Source organism: Phacochoerus africanus, chromosome 8 (genome assembly GCF_016906955.1).
Source record: "Phacochoerus africanus isolate WHEZ1 chromosome 8, ROS_Pafr_v1, whole genome shotgun sequence".
NCBI lineage: Eukaryota > Metazoa > Chordata > Mammalia > Artiodactyla > Suidae > Phacochoerus > Phacochoerus africanus.
The window spans coordinates 3214816-3239898 of NC_062551.1; the positions used below are offsets into that span (position 1 = coordinate 3214816).

The window sequence follows — 25083 nt, forward strand, 5'->3', positions numbered from 1 at the left end:
TGATTTAGGAAGATTTTATTTTCGGATGTTGTCAGAAATTACAGCCATACGTTCATACCTACCTAACACTACAGTCAACAAACAATGTTACATACAGCACAACGAGCTCCAACAAGTACACTTCCAACAGGCTTAACTTCACAGCATCTAAACTGCCCCCAGAGTGACCCAGGCTCCGTTCCTCCCTCCTCCCGCGTGCTGGGTGTTCTAGCGGCAGGCGGGGCGAGGGTGACCCACGGTGAGCACGGTCGTCCTTGGGTCAGGGCAGAGGTCAGGAGTCTGAGCCAAGCGCTGGGTCGGAAAGCTGGGGACAGGCTACTGCAAGGGCAGACAAAGTCATCGCTTGGTTATTGGACGCAGCACAGGGAGTGCTGCTCGGTGGCCAAGAAGCACTCGGGGGACCGAATCGGCTGAGTGGACCCGCTCCACCTGATGGCGGGTCCGGGAACTGTCTGCCCTCGACAGGGTGGCTCGGAGGGACGGGGAATCCAATTTGACTTGGGAGAGTTGGCAGCCCTGTGAGCTACCTGATGAAACTGAAGATTTCCTGTGATGATTGTTTTGCTGCTTTGCCATAGGTGTGGGCTCCTTTTCATATTCTCTGCATCTCCCTGAGGGTATCATCAGTTAGAATGCCAGTGCCAATTAAGTGTCCCTTTGCCTTTGGGGTACAGGCTAAAGGGTGGCGAGTTCTACCTTGGTCACGTACATCTGTGTGGTTCTGATTCTATGAAACAAGACCTCATCTCCCAAGGGCCAGGCTGTGTGGTGGCAGGTCTGGGGAAAGGCAGAGTCCCATGACCCGGCTTTGGAAGACGTGCCTTTGGGGGGCAGGTGGCCGACGTCTTCCAGGCGCTGTGGGAAGACACGAGGCCAGGGAGGGCCGTCTTCGTGGAGAGACTGACACACGAGTTCCCCTGTCCAACTCCAGAGACAAAGAGGTGCCCCTTCTGACCTCTCAGACTCGCAGACAGCCCGACAGCGAGCCTGCAGGATTCCGCACGCGTCCGATTTGAAGCCCCACCGCCGCCGCGGCCCTGCTCCTTCCGAGCCAGTGCCTTCAGATCCTAAGACTAGGAAGTGCTAGGAGCGCGGCTGGGCCCCGTGTCGCATGGGTGCTTCTGTGTTCCAGAGACACGCTCTTGCCTCTTGGTCTACTCATCTGTCCCAGGGTCTCTATCTAGGTTCTGATTGTCATATTACTTCTTGAGCCCGAGACTATTCGGAGGCCGCCACAGCGAGGTGGCGGGCAGGGAGGCAGAGTCAGGAGCAGCTGGGAGGCGGGGAGGGCAGTTAGCATCAGCTCAGTGCCACAGCCTCCGCCCGGAGAAGGCACCTCTTGAACCCCTGTACCCCCACTCCTCCCCTAACAGGAGAGCCAGCCGAGGGCGCTCCCCTCAGGGTGAGCTCTGTGCTCTGCTTCCCCATCAAGTTAGCAGATCTCCTCCCTCTGCCTTGGGCCAGGGCCACTGCCGAGCTGGGGCGCCAAGGCACCCAAAGGCCTTCTGGCTGGAGGGGAGGATGGGGCCCAGGATGGGACTGCGCAGCCTTCAGACTAGAGACAGCAAGCAGGCTCTACGCAGAGGAAAGCAGCGATGCCTTCCTGTGATTGTTGGCAGCAGGGCGCCCTCTAAACACCTGTCCCCACCTGTGGCACGCGGTGCTCTCTGCGTCTGTGCAGGGGAGGCGGCCCCAGAACAGCCCTTAGTTCTGTCGTTTCTGCAGCGGGGAAGGCGCTGGTAGACTGCTGATAATACTGGCGGCACTTTCTGTCTGCGTTTGCTAATAACTGGAAGGTTCCTGGCAGGCAGACAATGCAAACTGTGTGGGAACAGAGAAAGCGACGCAGCGCCATCTGCCAGCAAGCTGTCGTGCGCGGGTGCAGTCTGGGGCTGAGGGCACGGCCCTGCTCACTGTGAGTGGCCTTCCTGACGGTTCGCCAGCCCCGGTCCCAGCCCAGGGCGGGGTGGGGGGGCGCCCGCAGCGCAAGGCTCCAGCTTCCTCCCCTCGCCCCCGCCGGCTGACCAATCCCTGGCTGCTCTGGCCTCTGGTTCAGGCCCTTCAGGCAAGAGATGCCTTCTTGATCGAGCTCAAACCCCGCCTGAACAAGCAGTAACTGGGCCGAGAGGGAAGCCCTGCCCCCCCCCCCCGCCTCCCCCCGCCCCAGGCTTCACACGGATCACCCCCGTCCAGCTGCTCCTGTGCCTGTCACGGCAGGTGCAAGAGGGGGAGACGTTCTGCTCAGACACTGTTCACCCCACTTTGAGGCTGTTAAAAGCTCTGCCTCTAAAAACGCCGCTAACGTTCCTACCCTGCACCTGCTCTCCGACTGCTGTGAGACACCCTAGAACGTAGCGCAGAAACCGGTCACTTCCTGAAAAGGCCTCTGAGCAAAGCCCGGGGCTGGGTGCTGGGCACGCGTGACGGCACGCAGAGGGCCTCGAGCCGCCCCTCCTCGCTGGACAGCAACGGGCCCCAGGGGCCCTCGGCCATCCGGAGCCAGGAGGGGCCCAACAGGAGGGAAGCGGCAGCGTGGCGGCTCCACGGCACTTTCTGGTGGCAACTCGGAAATGAAGCGACCGCATAGGCGCCAGTGGTAAGCTCTTTTACTTTTCTTCTTTTTTAATTTTTAAAAACACTTCAGTATTTTAATGTCCTGACCAGCAGCAGTACAAACACTAAAAGCAAGGGTTTTTTTTTTTTCTTTTTTGCCCAGAAAAACAAAACAAAAAACAAACAAAACCCCCAAACAGGAAAACAACAAAAATCCCCCCAAACCACATATTAAAAATGGCAGGCTTTTTATAACAATAATTAAAGTAATAAAAACATACAAAACTTTGTTTTTTAATATATATACACAGTACAAGGCTGAAGCACCTTTGACTATTCTCTCAAAATTGACGTTTGTATGAAAACACCCCCCACGGCAGGAACGATCCGTGGCTGTGACTCAACGCACGCACAGAGCTCTGCGCGTGTGCCCGTGGAGTGACAAAAAGGTACCTTCCGTTGGCTGATGGGCTTTCTCTTTAGCTAAGAGCTTTTCTGGGGAAAAGCCTTGGACTGAGGCTTCAGTACGGCTGCTTTGTGTGCTCCTAGGACCTGGTGCTTGGAAGGGAATTTTCCGGAAAAGTAACTGAAACAAATAAGCCCTTTAACTTAAAACGCACCCCACCTTCCGGGAGCCGGAGCAGGCCTCCCTCCGGCCCCGGGGACCGAGACCCGCGCCCACCGCAGCGGGAGCCGAGCGGCTGCTCCTGCTCCAGACTCCGGAGCACACAACCCCAGGGGCGAGAGAGGACCACGTGTTAGTGTTGGTGACGGAGCGTCCGCTTTCAGCTGAACAACGATGACGTGGGGAAAGACTAAAACCACCTCCAGAAAGAAAAACTAGGGGCGTCTACGTGGCTGCTGGCTGATGACCAAGACGACTGAATGGCATTGGAAGCCAAGGCGAGTCCGTTCTTTTTCTGGGGCCTGGAATCCTTTGCTTCATGCATGGCACATTCTCATTGTTTTAAGCTTCAAACCTCCCAGTGAAAAATATTAAATATTCAAGGTAATAAAATAGATACTATTTCTCTACTCTAGGTTCGGCCTCGTGCGACGGAGCGTCACCTGGGGTACCCCTTCAAGTAACCCCGGGGCCAGTGCATGGCCGGCAACGCAAGGCACTTCCGTAAGTGATCCAGTTCGGCCTGGAGGCGCTCCCTTTCTGAAACAATCTTCTGTTTCTGGCTCCTCAGCTCCTGGAGAGAAGGAAAACGCGTGTAAAACGCCTGCAGACCTCTCTCAGCTGTGCTGCACGCGTGGGTCCGCGGCCCCCGGCCTTCAGCACCGCGCATGCTGGGCCCCGGGTTGGCCCACAGCGGCCTCGGCCTCTGGAAGGACCGGTCCAGCTGTGCCCCCAAGGCCTGGATGCCCACAGAACCAGCTTCAAGCCGGAGGTGCCCACACCAGCCCGGCCCCACAGCTGAGATGTGCCCCCGCTCCCTCCCTGCAGGCTGGGAGGAAGGGGGGTTAAGGCTGCAGGGCCTGCGGGTGCGTGGGGGACCTCTGGCCTCAACAGCTTTGCTCTTTAGCATATCACAGGTGGGGAGGGTGAGACAGGGTTTCACGTCCCTTGGCGGCAGGGAAAAGAGCTTCGTCACCCTCCCGGAGCGGAACTCTGCGAAACCCCACTGCTCCCCTCTGCTAAACCTGGGGCCTTCGGCTGACTCCTGAATCTCCCCCTTAGGACGCTAAGCTTTGATCTCACAGGAGCAGGATTTCCCCTCAAAACGTGCTGTGTGGGGTGGGTTTTTTTTTTGTCTTTGTCTTTTTAGGCCCACATCCGTGGCATATGGAGGCTCCAAGGCTAGGGGTCAAAGTGGAGCTGCAGCTGCCGGCCTATGTCACAGCCACAGCCACACCAGATCCGAGCCGCATCTGCGACCTACACCCCAGCCCCCGGCAATGCTGGATCCTTAACCCACTGAGCGAGGCTAGGGATTGAACCTGTAACCTCATGGTTCCTAGTTGGGCTCCTTAACCGCTCAGCCACAAAGGGAACGCCCTGTGTGGGTGTTCCTGTACCCAAACTTGAAAGGCAAGCGTGATGTATTTAAGAAACCCCCCAGCAGCCAATTTCTATTCCCTTCTCCCACATGCCGCCAGGAGACTCACCGCCATGCTGTGGGAAAGCTGCTCAGCCGCGAGGCTGAGGCTGTAGTGCTGGGCCTCCAGCCGCCGGCACTGCGTCTGTAACACCTGCCGCTCCAGGTTTTGCTCTGGAAAGACAAGTGACGTTGACACGTTTCCGGCATGCAGGGGCCACAGGGCTGGCGGGGGTCCCCCTTGGGCTCGCGCAGCCAGCAAAATCCTCTCCATTGGACCCCAGGGCGCCCGGCCTTTTCTGTCGCGCTAGCAAATGGCTAAGTGTGGCTAAAGCAAATTCAAGCCAGTGGAAGAAAGACCAGGGCGCCAGCCTCGAAAGGCAATCTCCAGGATAGCGACGAGGAAGTAATTAAGAGTGAATTTACAGCCTTGAACTGCATTTTTTCAAAAAGAAAGATAAAAAAAGATAAGGGGTCAGGGGCTTGAAAGCTTTTAAGCGGTTAGAAATGTATAAAGTATAGTTTTAATTAGTAAAAGGAAATCTCTGCCTTTCCAAAAGACAGCCTAGTTTCAACGAGAGTTACTTCAAACCTTCAAGAATCAACCCCTGCTTTATATGAAGTGTTTCGGAGAATGGAAACCAGCAAAGGCCACCTGAGGCATGTCCCAGAGACACCACCACAATCCTCAGAGCAAAACGCAAGAGCGACCCCGGCTGACGACACGGGGGAAAGTCGCAAAAGCTCCCAACAGATTCAGCACGGAAGGGGAACACCGAAAGGGGAAAAACGGGAGGCTGTCACCTCCACAGGCCTAGAGCACACGCTCGTCCATTTCCACAGCCACACGCACCACCCCCGCAGCAGGAAAGGTGAGGGCTTATCCTTGGAGTGCTCCTCAAGTTTCACCAAGGGGCACCCCTATTTAAGCCTGAGGTGGTAGGCAATGCAGTGCGACTTAAGAAAAAGGAAACGCATACAAATTCAAAAGGAAGGAACGAAGCATAGGTCTGATCATCTATGATTATCTAGGGAATAAGGGGTGACCAAAACTAAAAAAATCCGCAATAACTAAGTGATACCCACAGCTACATCCACTATGATGGAAGTAAACTGCTCTTGGAGCAAAAACTGGACAGTTTAAGGCCATGTTCACTGGCGGAACAGCAGCACTATCCAGTATGTCCATCCTCCCGGAGTCTGTAAACTCCATGCAACTGAAAACCGAACTCGGGAGTCTTCTGGGTGGAACAAAGGCGGCGATCCGAAAACTCATCAGGGAGAGCCAAGGGCCAAGATCTGAGCTGTCCACAAAGACGTCCGGGTGAGCTGCTCTAGACACTGGGGTGCTGCTACGCTCTCGCACAATCCAGGACAGCGGGCACACCGGGGACGGGGGCACCCGTACAATAGCGGGACAGCGGGTTGCTGGGGGGGGGGGGGGGGAAGAGGGCGCTGGATTTCTACCATAGACTGCATCCACAGAACGAACTTCTAGGCATAAGAAAAGCAGAACTCTGAACGTAACACATTAGAACATCATGTCCTTGAGAGCAGGGAAGGAACTCCCAAACAAAACACCTAAAAACCTCAGCCTGAGAAGGTGGTAACACCTGCCCCCCTACAATAAAAATACTGCTAAATATCCTTCTGGATGCGTATATACACACTTCAAGAACGAGAGATTCGAAATGAGAATTCCATTTGGAGGAGAAGAGGAAGCAGAGTTGATACCTCAGGCGGTGGAGGTCTGTACTGCACTGCTTTTGTTTGCAAGTAGTAGTTGCAATACCGACATGCTAAAAATCCAAGCTCCTCCATGCCAGGGGAAGACAGCTGGGAGGCGGCAGGAGCCTGGCTTTTCCAGCTGTGGCTGGCACGTCCCACCACCTCCCATCAACCCAACGCCCTGAGCTGCCAACAGGGTGAGGGTGGCGGAGCAGCAGGACCACAGCGGGGCTGAGAGCCAGGCCTCCGAGCACCTGGTCAGTGCTCAGCTCCAAACCGGCCCCCCTACCCGTTCTGCTAGGGAAGGGAGGGCAGGGGGGCCCGTCTGCTCCTGCAGCAAGCGCATGGGCCACAGCCTGTGTCTACGACAGATGCCTCTGCAGGCAGCGCCAGGAAGGAACAAGGCGCAGAGAAAGGTGGGAACAGCACCTTTCACCCCAAGCAGAGGCCATGTGGGCAAGGCGGGTCTCGGCCCCCCTCCAGCGGGGCTCCCCCAGGCTGGGCGGGGCCTCCCCAGGCTGGGCGGAGCAAGCGCTCCCAGCTGAGGCGGCGGCTTTCTGGTGGCAGACAAGGGCTCTCCTCCCTGCACACAGGTGCCCTTGGGGGAAGGGCCCTAACCCTGAGACTCTTCACACGTCATGAGGGCTCAGGAGGCGACCAGGCCTGGCTAAGGGGGACTCTGCGAAGTGGGCCAGATTTGTACATTCTAGGACCCGAGTAACAGGAGTCTGCCCTCCCTGACACGGGCAGTGCCTCGTGCCATCCCTCAGAGACAGTCCCGACGCTGGCAGTGCCCCCTGGCACGACGAAGCTTCCTCTCCCTTTTGTGGTGGGCGCCCGGCCTGCTTCCCCTCCCCTGCCTACCTTCCACGTGTTCCTGGTAAGCTTCAAAAATTGCCTCAATCCCATGCCACTTGCGCCGGGGGGGCTCCTCCTCCTCCTCCTCCCCGTCCTCCTCCTCCTCCTCGGAGTCTGGGTCCATCTCCTGCGCCAGGGGGCCCTTCCTGCCAGCGGGGGGCTCCTGCTGCCCATTGTGCTGGGGCAGAGGCAGCCTGCTGGAGGACTGCAGCTCGGGAATGTTGTAGTGGACGGAGGCGTCGACCTTGTGGTTCTGCTCTGCAGACAGCACCGCTGCACTGCCTGGGGAGGAGAAGGCAGCTCATCACAGGGCACATGGGGCCCCCGCGCTGGGGGCAGGGGGCGCTGGTGGAGAGGGGCGACAGAGTCCGCGGGATGGCAAGTCTCCCAGCACACACACACAAAAAGAGGGCGAGGCCTGTACCCCTCCCAGACCAGATGGCAGCATCAGGAACCGCTGGCAAGAGCCATGAGAATAGCAGCAGACCTGCATCGACCATGCGCAGCGGGTATGACCTCAGCCGGGCGGGTCTGAGCTTTGACGTCCAGTTCTGTGAGAGTGTGGGTTTGAACGTGGCCCTCTGCAAGTGTCCGTCCCTCCTCTCACAAAAGGCAGGCACTCCAGGCCCAGCATGCCCTCCAACTCGACCAGGACTGGACTGGCTGCCAGGGCCCGCGTCCCCAGGGCCCCGCCGCCTCGCGCACGGCGCCGCTGCAGGTGTGCTAACGGGGCAAGCCGCCTCCCCAGGAGGATGGCACCCTTGGCAGTCTGGGCTGTAGCATGGCTCAAATGGGCAGGGCCTGGATTGGCCTTAACATCCTGAGCAAACTGTCAGGTGTTAGGTTAGGAAGGGGTGCACTGAGCCATGAGGTCCTCAGGCCCCAGAAAAGCCTCCGGCGTGCCTGAGAGGGGTTAACTGCGGCTTCTAGTCAGAACTGCTTGAAAAGTAAAATTCGAGTAAATTCACAACAAACATCCAATAGAGCAGGCCTCCTGACCTAGGGATCTTTCTTCTTTAAATCTCTACCAAACCACTGCCATTTGCTCTTTGGGTGTCATCTCTGCCGACAGCATTAATTTACCTGAAGGATAATGACAGGGTCAGACCTCTGAGTCTACAACCTAAACCCGCCCCCCCCCCCAACCCCGGTCTTTCTAGGGCCGCACGCATAGCATGTGACAGGGCCCAATTGGAGCTGTAGCCGCCGGCCTACACCACAGCCACAGCGACGCGGGATCTAAGCTTCTCTGCAGCCTGCACCACAGCTCACGGCAATGCCAGATTCGCAGCCCACTGAGTGGGGCCAGGGATCGAACCCGCCCGCTCATGGATACTAATTGGGTTCATTAACCACTGAGCCACGACGGGAACTCCCTAACCAACTTTCATAAGTTGTAATAAAAATTTTTTAATGCTTGTGACATAATACCCACATGATTTTCTCCTGGCTATTGAAGTATTCAAAAATTTTCTATATACTCGGTAGTTAATCCTTGAGGCTTCTGTTCTAATCATTTTCAGCCTCTGATTCAGCGGGAATGAAATGAGCTGACTCCAGTTCTCTGACCTACAGTGACTCCCACCTGCGGATCCAAGGGGCACAAATGTGGGGACTCAACCGTCATGTCACCGCACCTCCTGGGTCTAGTTACCCAAGGACGGGGACTGCGGCCGAGCCTGGGGAGGGGGACTCTGGGCAGTCACGCAGCTGTAGAAGGCATGGGTCCTGCTTTTGCCAGAAAGACCCCTCGCCAGTCCTTGCTCTAGGGAAGAGCGTTGCTCAATTCAGGTGGCCCCTCTTGCTCTACTTCCTGGAGGTGTGGGCTGCAGGCCCGCCCCACCCGGGCACCTGCCCACGTGGCGCACTCTCTGGTCCCACCCGGGCCTGCGGAGGCAGAACCTGCCTCTGAGGAGATCGCAGGGCGCCGCATGAGCCCTGAGGGCTGCGGGGCGCTCCGGAAGGACACCAGCCGCTCAAGCAGCCCAGGAGCAGCGTGGGGTCGGCGGCCTCGTTACCTTTATGCTTCTGCAGGGCCTTCTGCGTGGACTGCAGGACGGACTCGTGGAACTGATGTGCAAACTCCTCCGCCACGAAGGGCTCCCACGGCTTGCTCTTGCCGTTGACACTGTGCGACAGCGGCACGGGGACGTCCTTGGGAGCGGGGCCCCGGATGTAGTGAAGCATGCTCAGGCTCTTCCTGCCACTGGGGGTCTCGCTCAGCCTGGCCTTCTCGCCGCCGGCGGGCGCTGGCTCCTGCCCTCGCTCCTGGGGCCGGAGCGGCTCCGGTCTCGCGGGCTCCGGGGCCTTCGGCATGTCAGGCAGGGAGGCGGCAATGCCCACAGGCTTCTCTGTATCCAGAGAGGCGGGCTGCGTGGCTGGTTCTTTTAGAGACAGAAAGCGAGGTCGGTGTCAGGAGCTGCACGTGAACAGGTGGCCCCTGAGCTCCAGCGCTCGCGCGCCACCACGACCCAGCGCGAAGGACTGGGACACCGAGGCGCCCAGCACGAGGTCGGCGCACACCGTGCGTCTGAAGACGGGCTGTCTTTAGCAGCGAGTCCATGGGGAAAGGTGCCCCGGGAACACGTCTGGGAAGAAGAAGAATCGGCAGGAAGAAGCCAGGCACTTCAGGGCCGAAAGGCAGGAAGGGATGGAGCCCAACCCGACAAGAAAGACCGACGAGAAAGACCGAGGGAGGAGCTGAGAACAGGGCGGGCTGTCAAGACCTCCCGCTCATCGGCAGCGCAGCGGGGGAGACTCAGCCACGCGAGAGCAAGAGAGGATGTGGAAGCAGGTGCAGGAGGCCCTGCAAGGCAGAGAGAGTGGGAAAGAGACGCCAGAGGACAGGAGCAGAGCACGGAAGCAACAGGTGCCGAGACCTGGGCCACCCACTGGCAGACGGCTGGCAGCCACCACGATGCTACACTGGCCACCGGGCGGAGCTCTGCCCCAAGCCGAGACCCTCCCCCAGAACTCGGAGCCCTGACTGCTGAGGCTCGTCTTCCAGCCAAGGAGACCTTCCCGAGTGCAGGAAGCTTGAGAGACACACAGAGAAGCGCACGCTGTTTCCAGGAGGAAGAAAGCCTGGAGGGGTCGCCTCGGACCCTGCGCAGCCCAGGGGACTGTCCTGGGCAGTGGCGGACGGGCTGGCCTTACCGCTCAGGGAGACAGCGGGACTGTCCCTCGGAGAGCTCCTGAGCGGGTCTGCCCTGGCTGACAGTGCCTTCTGCTTCATGGCATGGAGCAGCTCAACAAGTTTCTCCTCGTCTAGGAGAAAAGCAGCCTGAGGTTAACAAGACGGGGCATCATTTCTGAGCGGGAGGGGGAGCAGGAGTCTAGCCCAGGCCGTGACTGGCAGGCGTGAATCCTTTCGAACAAGAAGCCGAAGCCAGGGAAACTGGCTGGGGTCGGAGGAGGAAACCGCCCCGGAGAGCAAGCCTAGATTCCGCGAGGCTTCGCGTTTCCGATGTGTTCTGAGAAGGGCGCGTGTGCGGGGTGATGCGTAGCTAAGGTCTTCCGAAAACACGTGCCGCTTGAAAAGACAGAAGCGTCAGCCCCGACACAGGAAGCGGCCCCAAAGAGCCACACGCCAGTCCCGAAGCACAGGCTGCTTCCAGACGCAGTCTCCCCCGCCATTCCCGACACACGAGTGAGATGCCCACGACGGCTGCCGTGCAGGGCAACGGGACACAGGCCCCGTGACATTCGACGCCACAAATTCCTGCTGCAGTGCAGGTACCTCCCGCTGACCACAACTGAAGCAGCCACGTCATCGGTGGCCTCCTCTAGGAGATAAGTCAGGCAGAAAGAGGCTCGAACAAAGCTAGCCTGATAATTCACGTGTCACTGTCCCCTGAAGGGAAAGCAGGCATTCCTGCTTACCAGTCAGGCTCAGAAACGAAACTGCTGCGACGCACGAGCCACGTTAGTGAGAGCAGCCGAATCCCAACTAAGCACTGGGACGTGCTTCCAGAAAGAGATGCCTGACTATCTGCGAGGGAGACCTGGGGGGGTGCACCCCAGAAAAGGCGCGTTTCCCCCGAGGCACGCCTGCACCGAGCCAGGGGCGGGGGCGCGACCAAGGAAGCAGACGCCCCAGAAAGCATTCAGACGGCCCCGCTCCTGCTCCATGGATTCCAGCCCAAGAGTTGGCCCCAGCATGGGTGGCCAGACCGGCTGGAAGCTTCTCTTAGGGCAAGCCATCCACTCATGGTGGACCTCCTCAAGCCTCCTGCGGTCAGAACCCGAAACCCAGCAGCCACATGAGCCGCCACCAAGAGCAAACACCCGCCACCAAGAAGCCGGGGGGAGGGGGGCGCAAGGCGGTGGCTGAAGGCCCTGGGAGGTGACAAGGGACAAGAGCAGCGTCAGGCTCACGGGAGCTTTATCCACAGAACACCAGCGAGGCTTCACCTCTACGCAGGATGAGGCAAGAGAACACGGGCTTCGAACGGCACGATCTGACTCTCAGAAGGAGAGAGGCGTGGGCCAAGAGCAGCAGGGCATGTCTGGGGGAGCAGAGGGGCTGCTCCCGTGGGGACCCCGAGGGCCGGGGACGTCCCCGCCGCCGGCCTCCGAGGCCTCAGCCAGCCCCGCGCCCCCCAGCCGCCGCAGGCCGGCCGGGCCTCACCTTTCCTCTTCTCGGCGCTGACGTGGGCCAGGCTGAAGATGGTCAGAAACTTCTTCTTCTCCTCGAAGTTGGGGCTGCTGTTCATCTCGTCGGGGCTGTAGCGGGTGGACAGCGCCAGTCTCGGCGAAGGCGTCTGCCGCTTGCTCTGAACTGTCGGGGGCGACGGGCTTCTCTCCCTCAGCATCCGCCGCCGCTTCCTCCGCTTCTGGGTCAGCAACTCCTCCTTCTGCTGTTGGGTGGTCAAGCCAAAAAGTTGCAAAAACTCTAGCTTCTAGATTGGGAAAGAAAACAGATGCGTTTGAAACCACTGGCGGTGGCGTGCTTCCACCGACCCAGGGGCCCCTCCTGGGGTCCTCGCGGGCCCTGGCGGTGTCCCAGCAAAGGTGGGGAAGCCCGAGGTGGGCACCGAGGTGGGTGCCAGCTGCCCAGCCCACCGCCTGACGGCGGCGACGAAACCCCAGCTACCTCGGAGGACGTGTCCAGCTTGAGGGGCGGCTGCTGGGCTACGCAGCGCAGGTGGGCCCTGACCTCCTCCTCGTCGCTCTCGTCGTAGGAGTCGTCCAGGTCGTAGTAGTACCCTGGTGGCAAGAGCAAGTTAGTGAGCCGGGAGGGGACCCTGATACCCCGCGCTGGGTGCACAGGGCACAACCCGCCCCCCAGGCCAGGCCCTACTGGCCTTTCATCTGGAGGCCTCTCATCCCGGGCAGAAACGCACCTTCACCCCTGGTCCCGGGGCTTGCCAGGGGGTGGGGGCGGGGCAGGAGGCAGGCACCAGGCTTCCCTGAGATCCACAGCCCCCAAGGGGCCAGGCGGTCCCCTGGGCTGGCGTGGAGCCCCCGGCAAGGGACAGGGCACACAGGCCTGGGCACGTCCACGGCGGCCCGAGGCTGTCTACGCACCCGCTCCCTCCTGCTGCGGTCACCCGGGCCTATTACTGGGGTCAGGGGGCACACATACACTCAGGTCCCAGCCTCTCAGAGGCACAGGGTGCGCACGAAAACTCGCGTGCAGAGAACAGAACCCTCGCACCCAAGGCCGCACTCCAGGGCGCTACCCACTGAGAGGAAAGTCACACTCGGGCCCTAAATCTACCTTAGACCAGCAACCCAAGACTCACTCGGCCCGAGCCCCGCTTCTGGCGAAGAGGCTGAATTCACCACTGTGCCAAAGAAACCGGTCTGGAACCCCGATCCCTCCTGGTCCAACAGGGGGTGCAGGTGGGAGACTGCCACACTTCCCCTGGCCGGGGGCGGGCAGGAGAGGCAGCCAGATGCCCCGCCCCAACCCCTGGCGATGCCCACCTGCCTGTGACCGTGACGGAAGCCCCAGAAGAGGAGCCCCCGCTGGGCCCGGGGCCGCTCTCAGCTCCTACACCCCGTCGAGCTGCACTGTTAGCATTTATGACTGTCTCACTAATACGTCTCTGCTCATTTATTAATCGTGCGTGTCTGTGTCTTCACAGACAGGCTGGGACTGGCTTTGCGGGTCAGTTTGCACCACGGCAGGACAGGCGAGGGGCCTGGGCCCAGCGACACGGAGGCCGCCGAACTTGCGCCCAGAGCTGCTAAAACCCCAGACAGCGGGAGAAGGGAGCGCCCAGCGTGGGCACAAAGCTCCCCAGACCGGGGGTCGGGGCTGCCCAGGGAGACCGGACCTTTCTCCTGCGCCTCCCGCCGCCTGCGCTCCTCCAGGTCCAGCTTGCTGACCAGCCTCCGGCGCTGCTGCAGGAACTCGTCGTAGATGTAGGCGGGGTCGGGGCCCCGTGGCGCGGGGGGCCGGTAGGGCGAGCCGGGCTTCAGGGGCCCAGCGAGCTCCCCAAAGGGCACTGGCTGGGTGAGCGAGGCCCGCGGCTGGCCCAGGACCGTCTGGGCGGACTGCTCGAGCTCAGCCAGGAAGGGCCCGGGCCCGTGCGGGAAGGCCTGCGGCTCCAGGCTGCCCGCCTCCCGGGCCGGCGGCTGGTACTTGTCCAGGGGGGTGGCCTCGCGCTTGCGGGGCCCCTCCTCCGCCTTCTCCGGGCAGTAGACCCTCTCCACCTTCACCAGCGGGACGGCCGCCGGGCGGCTGGGCTCGAACGGCGCCGGGTGGCTGTGCAGGGGGTGGCTCTCGGGGGCCCGCCGTGTCTCCAGCGCGCTGTCCATCAGGGACACCGGGTTCCAGAGGGCCGTGGGCACGGAGTGGTGCTGCGGCTTGGGCGAGATGAGGGGCGGGGGCCCCCCGAAGTGCTGCGGGGGGTCTCGGCTGCCCGGCTCGTGTCGGTTTGGTCCCGGCCTAGGGAGTGAGCAGAGCGGCCGTCAGTGACAGGGGCCCGGGCACAGCAGCCGCCCACCAGCACCCAGCTGCAAGGCAGCTTCCAGGGCATCCCGGACCAGAGTGCCCTCATGTAGCCGGAGCCAGAGGGGTGACCAGGCCGCCTCTGGGCCACTTCATAGGCTGGGGGTGGACGTGGCTTCCACCCCACAGCACAGGGACCCACTCTCTCTGCAGGCAACTCGAGGCAGGATCGTGCAGAGCGGCTTTTGGGAGCACACGTGGTGCTCCAGACAGGCGCTGCTTGTTGAGGGCACAGAGACGGGCTCGGCCCCGGGTGGGCTGCTCCATCCTGCTTCTCAGCCTGACCTTGTGACAACTCATTTCAGCCCACTACTTCCTGATTTCCCACGAGCTCCGTGACGAGAGACCCCATCTTTGTTGTCCACGGGGAGACCCGTTAGAGGGACCAAGACATGGTTCTGGCACCAATGGCAATGCCCTGACACCAGCCCCCCGCCAGGTGTGCCCTCCCTGCCCGCGAGGGGCAGGGATCCAGGGTGGGCCAGCCGCCTCTCTCCCCACTGTGCTCGCACACGGCAGCAAGGCACCAGCCTCCAGGGTCCGGGCGACCTGCTTCCATGGAGGCCCTCACTGCCAGGGTGGGCCTGTGCCACTGCTGACCCCCAGTGGTCCCTGTCAGAACTGCAGGGACCCCATGCAGCAGCTGCGCCCAAAGGGTCTTCAAGGACCCGGCCGGGGCTGAGCACGAACCCTCACATGCAGGCAGCGAGGGAGTCGAGAAGACCTCCCATCAGACAAGCAGCTTTGCCTCAAGCTGAACTAAGGGACTCTTTGCTTGGTGCATCTAAAACAAAATTCGGCTTCCAAATTCCCAGTTGGGTGCTGTCTTCCCCAAGCTGACCTACTTCCTTAGGGAAAGCTCCGTGCTGCCAAGGTGACTGCAGGCAAGGTGAGGGGCCAGAAGGGGAAGGGACAGAGGCCACGGAGCACATGACCAGGCTCTCAGGGCTCCCCCTGCCTGGCTGGGGGCGACGTCTAACCACAGCCGCCCAGGCTGCGGCACCTCTGCTGGGCAGATCCGGAAAGGAACCACGTCGAGACGTTCCGTGTCCTTAAGTAGCAGCAAAGGAGTAACACCCGCGAGCGCAGTAACTATTTCACGCACTGGCGTCAAGCACAGCTTGGCTGTGTCTAGCTCGGGGCACAAGGCCCTGGGACCATCGGTTCACACTGCCGAGGGGGCCGTCGAGGCAGGGGCGCTATTTGCCTCCAGGCCTGTAGCAGGTCCTACGGCAGAGGCCACCCCTGCTGGGGACAGCAGCGCACAGGCCCTGACAGCTGTTCTGGGGTCCCAGGGCCCCCAAGCAGAGGAAGACATCCTCAAGAGTAGTCAGAGCACCCTGAATTTACCAGGAGTGCTGGGCGAGTGCTGGCTGCTCCCCCAGCCCCAGGGGGTGAGCAGAGAGGGCAGCTCACAGGCAGATGAGCCAGTCCTGTGTGGCCTCAGGTGGGCCCAGAGAAGTGAAGGGACAGTCTGCAGAGGGGACCTCACTGCGGCCACACCAAGCAGAGCAGGCCAGAGGCTGTGGGACACCCGGCCAGGGGCCCGGCCATGGTTTACTCCCGGTTACACCCAACGAGCCAAGCAAATGCCCTCAGCACCCTACTCAGCGGATGCAGAGGCACGGCTGCTGGATGGGCCAGCTGCACCCGGGACACAGCCAGAAAACCCACAGGTCAGCCCACAGCTGGACCCAGACAGCGCCACGAACGCCGCGCTGCAGAGGCGCTCAGAAGCCCTCCCGCTCAACCTCCTCCACGCACAAGTGAGGGAGGGGCCCCAAAACCAGGGTCCCCCAGGCCCGGCTCTCTCCACTGCCCTGGCTGAGGGTCTCAGCCCAGCTCTTCCGATAGAGCCCCGCAAGGACGGAGGGTGGGGTGGGGGACGCGAGGTGACAGGTCAACAGGCGGCAGCAGCGAATCCCCAGGGTGGACAGAGGCCCAACTCACAAGGTGTCTACGCTAGGGGTCCCGCCAGGGGTCCCAGAGGTGGGCACAAAGGCCTCTGGGAAAATCTTTCTAATGGGGCTGGGGACTGGGTGTGTTTTTTTCTTAAATTACTAAAGCAATACAATTAATTCTTTTGCTTAAAAATTAAAGGCAGTTGCCATCTCATTTAGAAAAATTTGGGCAGAGGGAGTGGGAGAGATGTGATTATTAACTGAAGAGTCCCTCGGCCTCTGCAGGGCCCCAGGGTCCTGCGTGGGAGGGGCCCGGGCTCCGGACCCAGGCGCCTGCGAGCAGCTGCTCTCCCCGCTCCCTCTGCTCCCTCCCGGGAGAGACTGACGGGGGTGGCAGGGGCGGGGGTGGGGGGGGGAGGCGAAATGAAACCTCAGCGGCGGTGCCCGGCCCCACCTGGCGCTCTCAGGCCTGTGCTCCGTCTCCATGGGCGCCGGGGGCCGGCCCATGTCTAGGTGCTGCTCCAGCACCTGCTGCCGGAACTCGGACACCTGCGACTGCCGGTCCTCCTTCTCCTGCCGCAGCCGCCGCTGCCGCGCCAGCCACTTCTCCTCCTCGTTGGTGCGCTGGATGAGCAGGGCCGTGGCGGCGCTGCTGCCCGGGAGCGAGAAGAGGCCGTGGTTGGAGAGGAGGCTGGGCACCGGGTGGTGGGGGGTGGGCGCCGGGTGCAGGGGGTGCTGCACGGCCTTGGGCGCCTGCAGGCCCGCATCCTTCAGCTTCTCTGTAGGGGAGAAAGGCCATCACAGCGGGTCTCAGCCCTCCGCCCTGCCTGGGCTCCGGGAAGGGCGCTGCCCTGCAGCCACGGCTCAGACACGAAAGCTGCCCACAGATGCTCCTGCATGCAGGCCTGGCTGCCAGGGACAGTGGCAGGCCTTGGGGTGGCCAGCTGAGCCTCCCGGGGGCTCGCCTTGTCTTGAGACATTCCTGGCAAGGGGTGCGGAGCAGGCTCACACCCCCTTGGCAGAGCAGACTCAAACTTGGGGGAGCCACGCACACCAGCAGTTAAGCTCGTTATTATTGAAAGTGAGATTATGTATACTCACAATGAAACAAAATATGCCTAAAAACTAAGGTTAAAAAAATACTCAAGGAGTTCCTATCGTGGCGCAGTCGACAGGAATCTGACTAGGAACCATGAGGATGCAGGTTCAATCCCTGGCCTCGCTCACTGGGTCAAGGATCTGGCGCTGCCAAGAGCTGTGGCATAGGTCTCACACGCGCGGTTCAGATCCTGCGTTGCTGTGGCTGTGGTGTCGGCTGGAGCTCTGATTGGACCCCCAGCCTGGGAACTGCCATATGCCATGGGTGCGGCCCTAAAATGCAAAAAAAAAACAAAAAACAAAACCTCCAAACTGTCACTTCCTAAGATTGTGGCTGCATGTTTCTGCGGCACACATCGTGGCAGTTATCTACTTCCATGGCATCTGTATCACAGTCTCTCTTCTCAGCTCCCTAACCTGGGAATGTCACTCCTGCCGGCTCCCAGTGCAGGGACCTCAGGCTCATTCACAGCTGGAAACTGACAAGGTCAGCCGGGCTCTGGCCAGGGGCAGCGCCCCGGGCACAGTCCGCCCCCTCCTCCGCCTTGGGTACCTGCTCGGGTCGGGGTCAGCTGCTCGGAGGGCTTGGCCCGCTCCTCGGTGGCGTGGCTCCGCAGCCCGTGCAGCTCGGCCACCGGCAGGAAGGCCGGCTCCAGCGCCTTGGCGGCCAGCAGCTCCTTCTCGCGGGCGCGCTGCTGCTCCCGCTGGCGCTCCAGCTCCCGCTCCTTCTCGCGCTCGCGCTCCAGCTCCTTCTCCCGCTCGCGCTCCTTCTCGCGCTCCCGTTCGCGCTCCTTCTCCCGCTCGCGGTCGGCTTCCCGCTCTCGCTCGCGCTCCCTCTCCCGCCTCAGCTCCTCGTCCATCTGCAGCCTGCGGGGCACAGGGAGACGGTGACCTCCACCGCGGAGGGTGCGGGGGCCGGGACCGTCCACCAGGGAGGAAAAGCCCCCGGGGTCAGACACTGACACATGAGCCCAAGGTTTTGGCGGGAGACCCCAGCGTTCCCCTGGAAACAGTGCCGGGAGACGAGCCAGGTTCTGGTTCTGTTAACACGCCTACGAACTCAAAGGCCCTTAGATCAAAAGCTGTGTACAAACTCCCTTAAGGCCCCCCACCCCCCCCCGGAAGCTCACAGCCTGGGCTGGTGACTCAGGACGCAGTCTCACCGGTCACCGGCCAAGGACCTCGGAGCACCCGCCCTCTGCCCTCGGAGTGAGGGCAGCAGGTGCCGAGGAGCCCGCCGGCCACGCCCAAGGAGCCGAAGGCACCTGTCCCCAGACGGGGCTTACCTCTCGGCGCTGAGGCTGGACATCCGCTCCGAGTGCAGCGCGGCCAGGGACGAGTGCGGGAGCTCAGGCGGGTAGCGGACCCCGGAGAGGTGGAGGTGCACAGCTGACGGGTGCAGCGGAGGCAGGGAGCCGGGGGCAGGGATGGGGTAGAAGGGGGACCGCAGGGCCGACAGGCAGTAGGAGTCGTCCATCCTGTGCCGGGAAGACGGGCCTGGTGAGCACCGCCCTTCAGGGGAAAAAGGCAGGAGCAGCCCGACCGCCAGATGCCCCGGCCAGGGACGGGGCTGCTCCGAGCGCGCTGGGCAGGGCGGGCGGCCGCAGCGCCTCCCAGAGGCCCTGGAGACAGAGGCACGTCCCAGAGCCCCTTCCTCGCGGAGACTGATGGATGCCAACAGCTCGGCCCAGGCTGGGTGGAGACCCACAGCCTAACTCAGACCCGTCAGCAGGACTCGGGGAGCAGCCACGCAGAGCGGTGGCCCAGCACCGTCTCCACCGGGGGTTCTTACTGGCGTGGGAACCACGTGCCCTGCATTAACAGTTACACGCTGCCGTTAAGGGAGCTGGGGAGGGGGCAGCGGAGAGGGGTGAGCCTTCTGCCGGGACGGACTCCTAGGGCTCACCTGAAGGCTGGGTGAGGGAAGGGGTGCGGGGCCAGGTAGCTGGGGTGGTAGTAGGCAGCGGCGGTGGCCGGGTCCAGGCCCAGGGGAGGCAGGGAGGACACGCGGAGGTCCTCGGTGGTGTGGTAGGGCCGGAAGCTCCTCAGGTAGTCCTCGGTCACCGAGCTGGGGGGCACCACATGGTGCACGGGCCGCTGGAGGCTGCAGGTGGAGAGACGGAGGTGGGCGGGGCTCCGGCGCCAGGCTGGGAAACGGGTCAACCCCCCTGTATCCCACTCTGCATCCCCCTCCACCCCCTCTCAGGGACGGGTCCTGGCCGGAGGCCCAGGGCACAGAGGTGGGCAGCTGCTGCTACCTGGGCCACCCTGGCCCTTGCGGTCTTCACCAGTGGGCCTGCCACCCGCAGCCCAGAGGGACCCCCCAGTGCAAAAGTCCGGCTGGGGGTTTAGGGTTGGCAGGTGACACTGCCAGCCATGGGCTCAGCGTGGAAACGGCCAGCAGGTGCTGACGGGGTGACCACAGCCCCACCCCGGGCCTTGAACCCAAACTTACTTGAGCGGTGGGAAGCGGGAGTCCTGTACCACCGAGCTGGGGGAGATGCCGAAGGGGTAGGGGGTGCTGAGCAGGTGCGAGGGGATGGCCGGGCCCCCCGCCTTCTCCTGGGGCAGCGGGGGCTCCACAATGAGGCGTTCCCGGCCGCTGCTGCTGCCCCGAGAGCCAGCGTCCTGCTGGAGGACAGAGCAGCGCATCAGGGTGTGGGCAGGAGGCTGGTGGCCGGGTCAGACGGCGCCCACGAGGCTAGCCAAGCCTTCCTCCAGACCCAGAGGAAGGGGCTGGCTTGCGGGCACGTCCTGGAGCTGTCCCTTCCTGACGGCATTCCTCCCAAACCTGCGGCACACGTGGCGCGGGAGGCGGAACAGAAGGAAGACAGGCAGGTCTGCCCTGGAACCACCTGCAGCCTGTTCTCCCCTCGCGCAACCAGCATGGACCCTCCAGGATCCTACGGGGGCCACCAAGATGGGGGGGCCGGGGGGACGCAGCAGAGCAGGGCCACACCAGCTCCCAACTCAGAATTGGGCCCAGCAGCCTGGGAAGAAAGCTCTGCGCTGCAGCGGGAGTGACAGAACCACCCGCAGCCCCTGCCCACTGAGCATCAGGCACGCACAGCCATCCCCATGTCCCCTGTGCGGACAGCCACCGGCCCGCATCACAGACGCCTTGGCCCTGGTACCCACAGAGGACGTGGCCGAGAGCTGGTGCAGCCCACCCCAGGCTGAACATGCCAGCCTTCCCCCAACAAACCCCCGGGCACCCAGGCACCGAGCAGGCAGCCGAGGCTCCTCACCTGGCCTGACCCGTGGGGACTGTGGCTGTGGCCTGTCTCCAGGACAGAGCACAGGGCCTGGGGCCTGGCCAGGGGTGGAGACCCCAGAAACCAGGAGGGGCTTCCCGGAGGCAGCAAGGGGAGGAGCCGGCCCCCGCCACCCCTGGCCACCGGGAGGTACGTCTGCATCCAGCTCGGAGAAAGCAGACCACGGAGAGGTCCTGTCGCCCTGGTCACTTATGTGGCCAAAAAGGAGCCCCACGGCAGACGCAGGCGCTTAAGGGCAGCCGGGGGGCCCTCGCTCTGGATTCTGGAGCAGCCGCCAGCCCTGCTCAGCCGGCAGCGAGGACCTCGCCGGCCCAGGCCCTTCCTCGGCCAGATGGACTCGGGTGTCGGCTGCTCCTGATCAGCAGCAGCAAAGCAGGGCCTGGACCCAGGTCTGTGCGCCCGGAAGCCCTGGGGTTTCCAGCAGGTGGGCCTTCAACACCAAGAGCCCCTGTCTCCACGCTGAATCAGCACATGTCTGGCCATGACCACTGTACACAGGGCGGTGACAAGAGCCTGTCCGCATCTGACACCCTCTCTCTGTCCCTCAGCCCTGCGCCCCGGCTGCCCATCCTCCTTCAGTCGGAGTCGGGAGGTGGGGTCAGCAGGGCCCCCGCTTCACCTGCTTCCCCGTGTGGGTGGCCAGGGACAGACCGCACAGGGCCCCCTGCCTCACCCCCATGATCCGGCCACCTCCACGCTGGCAGAGGGCGACACCGCGGAGCAGGAGGGCCCATCCATCAGGCGTATTTACCAAACACGCGGGGCCGGGCGGCGGCCTTGCCTCCCCGCGCCCCAGAGGACAGCCGCGATCAGTAATTGAAGGAGACAGGCCGCTGATTGGAATTTTTAATGAGCGGCAACATCTGTTTCCTCCCCACGTGTCAGCGCGGCCCCTCTGCTCACGGCGAGGTCCCCGCGGGGCGTGGACTCCTGTCTGCCCTCCCAGAGGGGCTGTCACGAGGGAGGTGTCAAGGGGGCCACACGTGCACCAGCCCTCAGGCCAGGGCAGGGAGCCCAGAGCGCCCCCCGCAACCGCTTCTCCTCGGGTCCGGGGCAGGGTGGGCTCCCATCTGGTCCTGGAGACCCCAGGCGCGTCCCGTAATTGCCCCATGCCTCAGTTTCCCTGTCTGCTGATCCCAGGAGCAGCTCCCAGAGCAGCGGGGACACATGCACAGACGTAAACAGGGATGGGGGGCGTTCTCACACAGAGCAGCTGCCCCACCCAGCGCCCCCCGTCACTCCCCGCGACATTAACGTCCAGGGGCTGTTTTCAGGTCAGGCTGGCTGGCCCCCCTCCCACCCCCTCCCTGCCTGCTGGCACAGGGCCAGGCCAGCACAGAAGGCCCTGAAGAGGCTGGAAGCTTCTAGCTGCTCCTGGCCTGCCCCTCCCTGGGGCCACAGGGGGGTGGAGAGGCCCCGTGCCTGAGGCCCTGTGGGGGGCGGGGGGGGGGTGTCTTGACAAGGGGCAGCATGGCCCTCAGACGCTCTCTGGATGGGGACACAGTACCTGGAGCCTGAAGCCCCCTTGGTACCAGGGCAGCTCCCACAATAATGCTGAGTCCTGTGCCCACAGGACACGGGGTGACCTGGGCTCAGGCTGCCAATGAGGCCCCCTCCTCCCCTCCCAGCCAAGGGACTCCACTGTTAGCCCAGGGCAGCGAGGTCCCTGGAGGGGGACCTCCATTTGAGGACCAAGTCTGGGGAGGAGCTCCAGGCGAAGCAGGCCGTCGCCCCCTGCTTCCAGCACTGTTCCCTGAACCTAACAGCAGAGCCAGGGGCCCCAGCTCAGAGGCGTCCCCAGAAGCCCCCTTCAAGCCTCAGCGGGACAAAGCCCTGCTTGAAGGCGGCTGGGCCAGATGGCACCTTCCCAGCCTGGCCGCAGGCAAACAAGGAGCTGGAGAGGCTGGGGGAGGGGTGGGCCGCGGGCAGGGGGGGCCCTCGGGCCAGACCCAGGCCCCCCCCCCCCCCGGCTGGAGCCCCACAAGCTTACGACAGGCACCTGGGAACGAGGTCAGGAGAGCGGGCCCCGGGGTGCAGCCCCCAACCCAGGGCGGGCCCGGGAGGCTCAGCTGGCCACCCCAAGGCCCGACACGGTCCCCGCAGGCAGGCCCGCACTCAGGAGCATCTGGGGGCAGCTGTCAGTCTGAGCGGCGGCTGCAGGCGCAGCTGGGGCGGCGGAGGGAGGGCGGGCAGCCAGCCCTTCCCTCCGCGCCGATGGTGCTGATCGCAGAGGCTGCCGGCAGGCAGCCGGGCAGACAAGCCCCGGGAGCCTCAGCACAGCCGGTCACCACGTCCCTCACAGCTCCAGCCACCCGGGAAGCACCGCTGACCCGGCGCAGCCGCCCCCACCGCCCCCCGCGCCCCCCCGAGCGCGGCGACTCTGGGAGGCGACGCCCCTCTCCTGTCCTCACACCTCTGCCGAGCCCCCTCCTCCCCCGCCGCCCCCTCGAAGGATTAAATTCTCTGCGGAGCCTTTGTGCAGGAGCAGAGCAGCCGTACATCATCCGCTAATCCAGCTCCCTGCCCGCCGGCCTCCCCGGTGGCACCCGTGTTTCATTAACCACCGCCGTGGTAAATGGCGGGAGCAGAGCCACCGCGGCCCTGTCTCTGGGGCCGTGGGGACCTCCGAGAGGGCCGAGCTTGGGGGGCAGAGGCCCACGGTCGGGGGGGGGGGGCAGCTGCTGGGCGTAGGGCACAGAACCAGGGGTGTGTCAGGACCCAGAAACCACAGGGACCCAGTGAGCTGGGGGAGAGCCAGGTAGTTAGGCCCCAAGGTCAAGGCTGAGTGCCAGGTGGCCATGGCCCCTCTGGAGGCAGGAGAGCCTGGTAAAGACCCCTTGTCCCCACCTGAAACCAGGACTACGGTGGCTCCAGTCCCAAACCCCTCTGGCCAGTTCCACCCACCAGGCCCTGCCCGGTCCCTCCTGCCCCCACACTGCACACGGGGGAGTGGGAAGGACACCAAGACAGCAGCCTCTTGGTGGCACGGAGCCCTGGCCAGGCGACAGTCCTGGGGGGGTCACAGCCAGCAGGGGCCCGGCCTGTAGCTAGTTCCCCTAACTCAGGAGATGCCATGGGCATCCTTGGCAAGAGGGCGCCCACCTCCAGGGCAGAGAAAAGCCAGACCCTGAGCCATGACGAGGCGGGGCCCTGATCCCCTCCCCACACCCGACCCAGAGAACTGGGGTGGGGGGGGTAGGCAATGAGGCGAGAGTTCTACCCTCCCTCACCCCCTCTTCTTTGTGGCTTAATTAGTATTTCCAAGTGGTGCTAACCCTCTGGGAACCCTGCAGAAAAATCCAGGAGAGAAGCGTGCGGGCGGTGACAGCGGTCTTAATTAGGAAGGGCCCCTCCGGGCGGGAGCGCAGGTGCTGGCGGGAGCAAGGCTGGCCGGGTCAGCCGGGGGCGGGCGTAAAGGCACAGCGCCCAAGGCCACCAGCTCCTTCTGCACAGCCAGGTCACCTGGGCAGTGCACACCCAGGGAGCCCCCAGGTGTGGGGAAGGGCTCCCGGGGCAGGCGGGCTTCAGAAGTTCAGAGACAGGGAACCACGGCCTGTGAAAACACGGCTGCCGAGCTCCCTGTTTCAAGACCTTGTCTGTGCAACAGATGATAATAATAACAGCTATTGTTTATCAGGTGCTCATGATGTGCAAATGCCATTGAAAACGCGCTGTCCCCGCCCTCCCCCCATTCCCACACCGGCGCCCCAATCTCCAGGACCGTGGAACGCAGCTCCATGTGGAGACAGGGTCTCTGAGGAGACGACTAGGTTAAATGAGGGCCCTGGGGCGGGCCCTGATCCAGGACTGGTGTCCTTCTAAGAGCAGGGATCGGGACACAGACGGGCACAGAGGAACGACAGGTCAGGGCGCAGGAGACGGCCGTCTGTGCGCCACGGAGAGAGGCCTCAGCGCCCGACCCGCCCGCACCTGGATCTGGGGCCTCCAGAATCAGGAGAGAACACATCCGCTGCTCGAGCCCCGTCTGCGACGTCTGTCGGGGCGCCCCAAGGCCACCAACGCCCCTGAGTTTTCTTAACAGCGCACAGGCCTCCCAGGCAGGCGCCGCGTTGGGCCACTTTGCAGGGAAACAGGCTCGGGGGAGCGTGCCGAGGGCGCGGGCTTGCAGTCCTGAAACCTAGCCCTGCCCCACGGGGCCACCTTCCCAGCACCCGTGGCCACACGTGGCCGCCACCCCGCCCCCACACTCACCTGGCGGCTCTCACTCCTCCAGACGCCATTGACCGTCTTGGTGGGGGCGATGGTCACCACGGGGGGCGTGCTGGGGACGCTGTGGCCCCCGGGGGGGACAATGATGGGGCCCATGGGCACGCGCTTGGGCGTGCTGGCCGGGGAGCTGTGGTTGGTGGCCGGAGAGGACACGGGGGACGACTCGCTGCTCAGTGAAGACCCTGTGGGAGAAGAAACAGGCGCCTGAACAGGTGTCCCCACCCCGAGCAGCCGGCCAGAGGCTAGGCCGTCGCTCAGCCACCCGGGCGCAGCCTCTCCTGCCCAGAGCTGCCCACCCCAACCCTCGCCCCGGGGTGGGGGGAGAGCACGGGGTGGGGTGGCAGGCAGGGCCACCCCCTCAGACACAGAGGGAGACTGAGCCCAGGAGAGCAGGTGGTGTGGCTGTACGCGACAACCCAGGTCACATGGGCTGA

The 25083-nt window shown here is 63.0% G+C and overlaps 1 protein-coding gene across 6 annotated transcripts in view; it reads right to left on the minus strand.

Moving 5' to 3' along the window:
• The window catches only part of GSE1 (Gse1 coiled-coil protein), a 417870-nt gene continuing 392787 nt past the window's right edge, over positions 1-25083 (minus strand). For 2 of the 6 annotated variants that reach the window (XM_047792656.1, XM_047792651.1), the window contains 14 exons: positions 24632-24831; positions 19600-19775; positions 19051-19248; positions 18431-18622; positions 17698-18011; positions 16501-16825; positions 13469-14082; positions 12280-12392; positions 11815-12085; positions 10341-10451; positions 9203-9568; positions 7191-7466; positions 4669-4772; positions 1-3752 (listed from right to left, as the gene is read on the minus strand). In XM_047792656.1, the coding sequence (XP_047648612.1) occupies positions 3618-3752; positions 4669-4772; positions 7191-7466; positions 9203-9568; positions 10341-10451; positions 11815-12085; positions 12280-12392; positions 13469-14082; positions 16501-16825; positions 17698-18011; positions 18431-18622; positions 19051-19248; positions 19600-19775; positions 24632-24831 (3395 nt within the window). In that variant the 3' untranslated portion in view covers positions 1-3617. The remainder of the gene's footprint in view (positions 3753-4668; positions 4773-7190; positions 7467-9202; positions 9569-10340; positions 10452-11814; positions 12086-12279; positions 12393-13468; positions 14083-16500; positions 16826-17697; positions 18012-18430; positions 18623-19050; positions 19249-19599; positions 19776-24631; positions 24832-25083) is intronic. The other 4 variants (XM_047792654.1, XM_047792652.1, XM_047792655.1 and 1 more) reach the window with 4 other exon arrangements.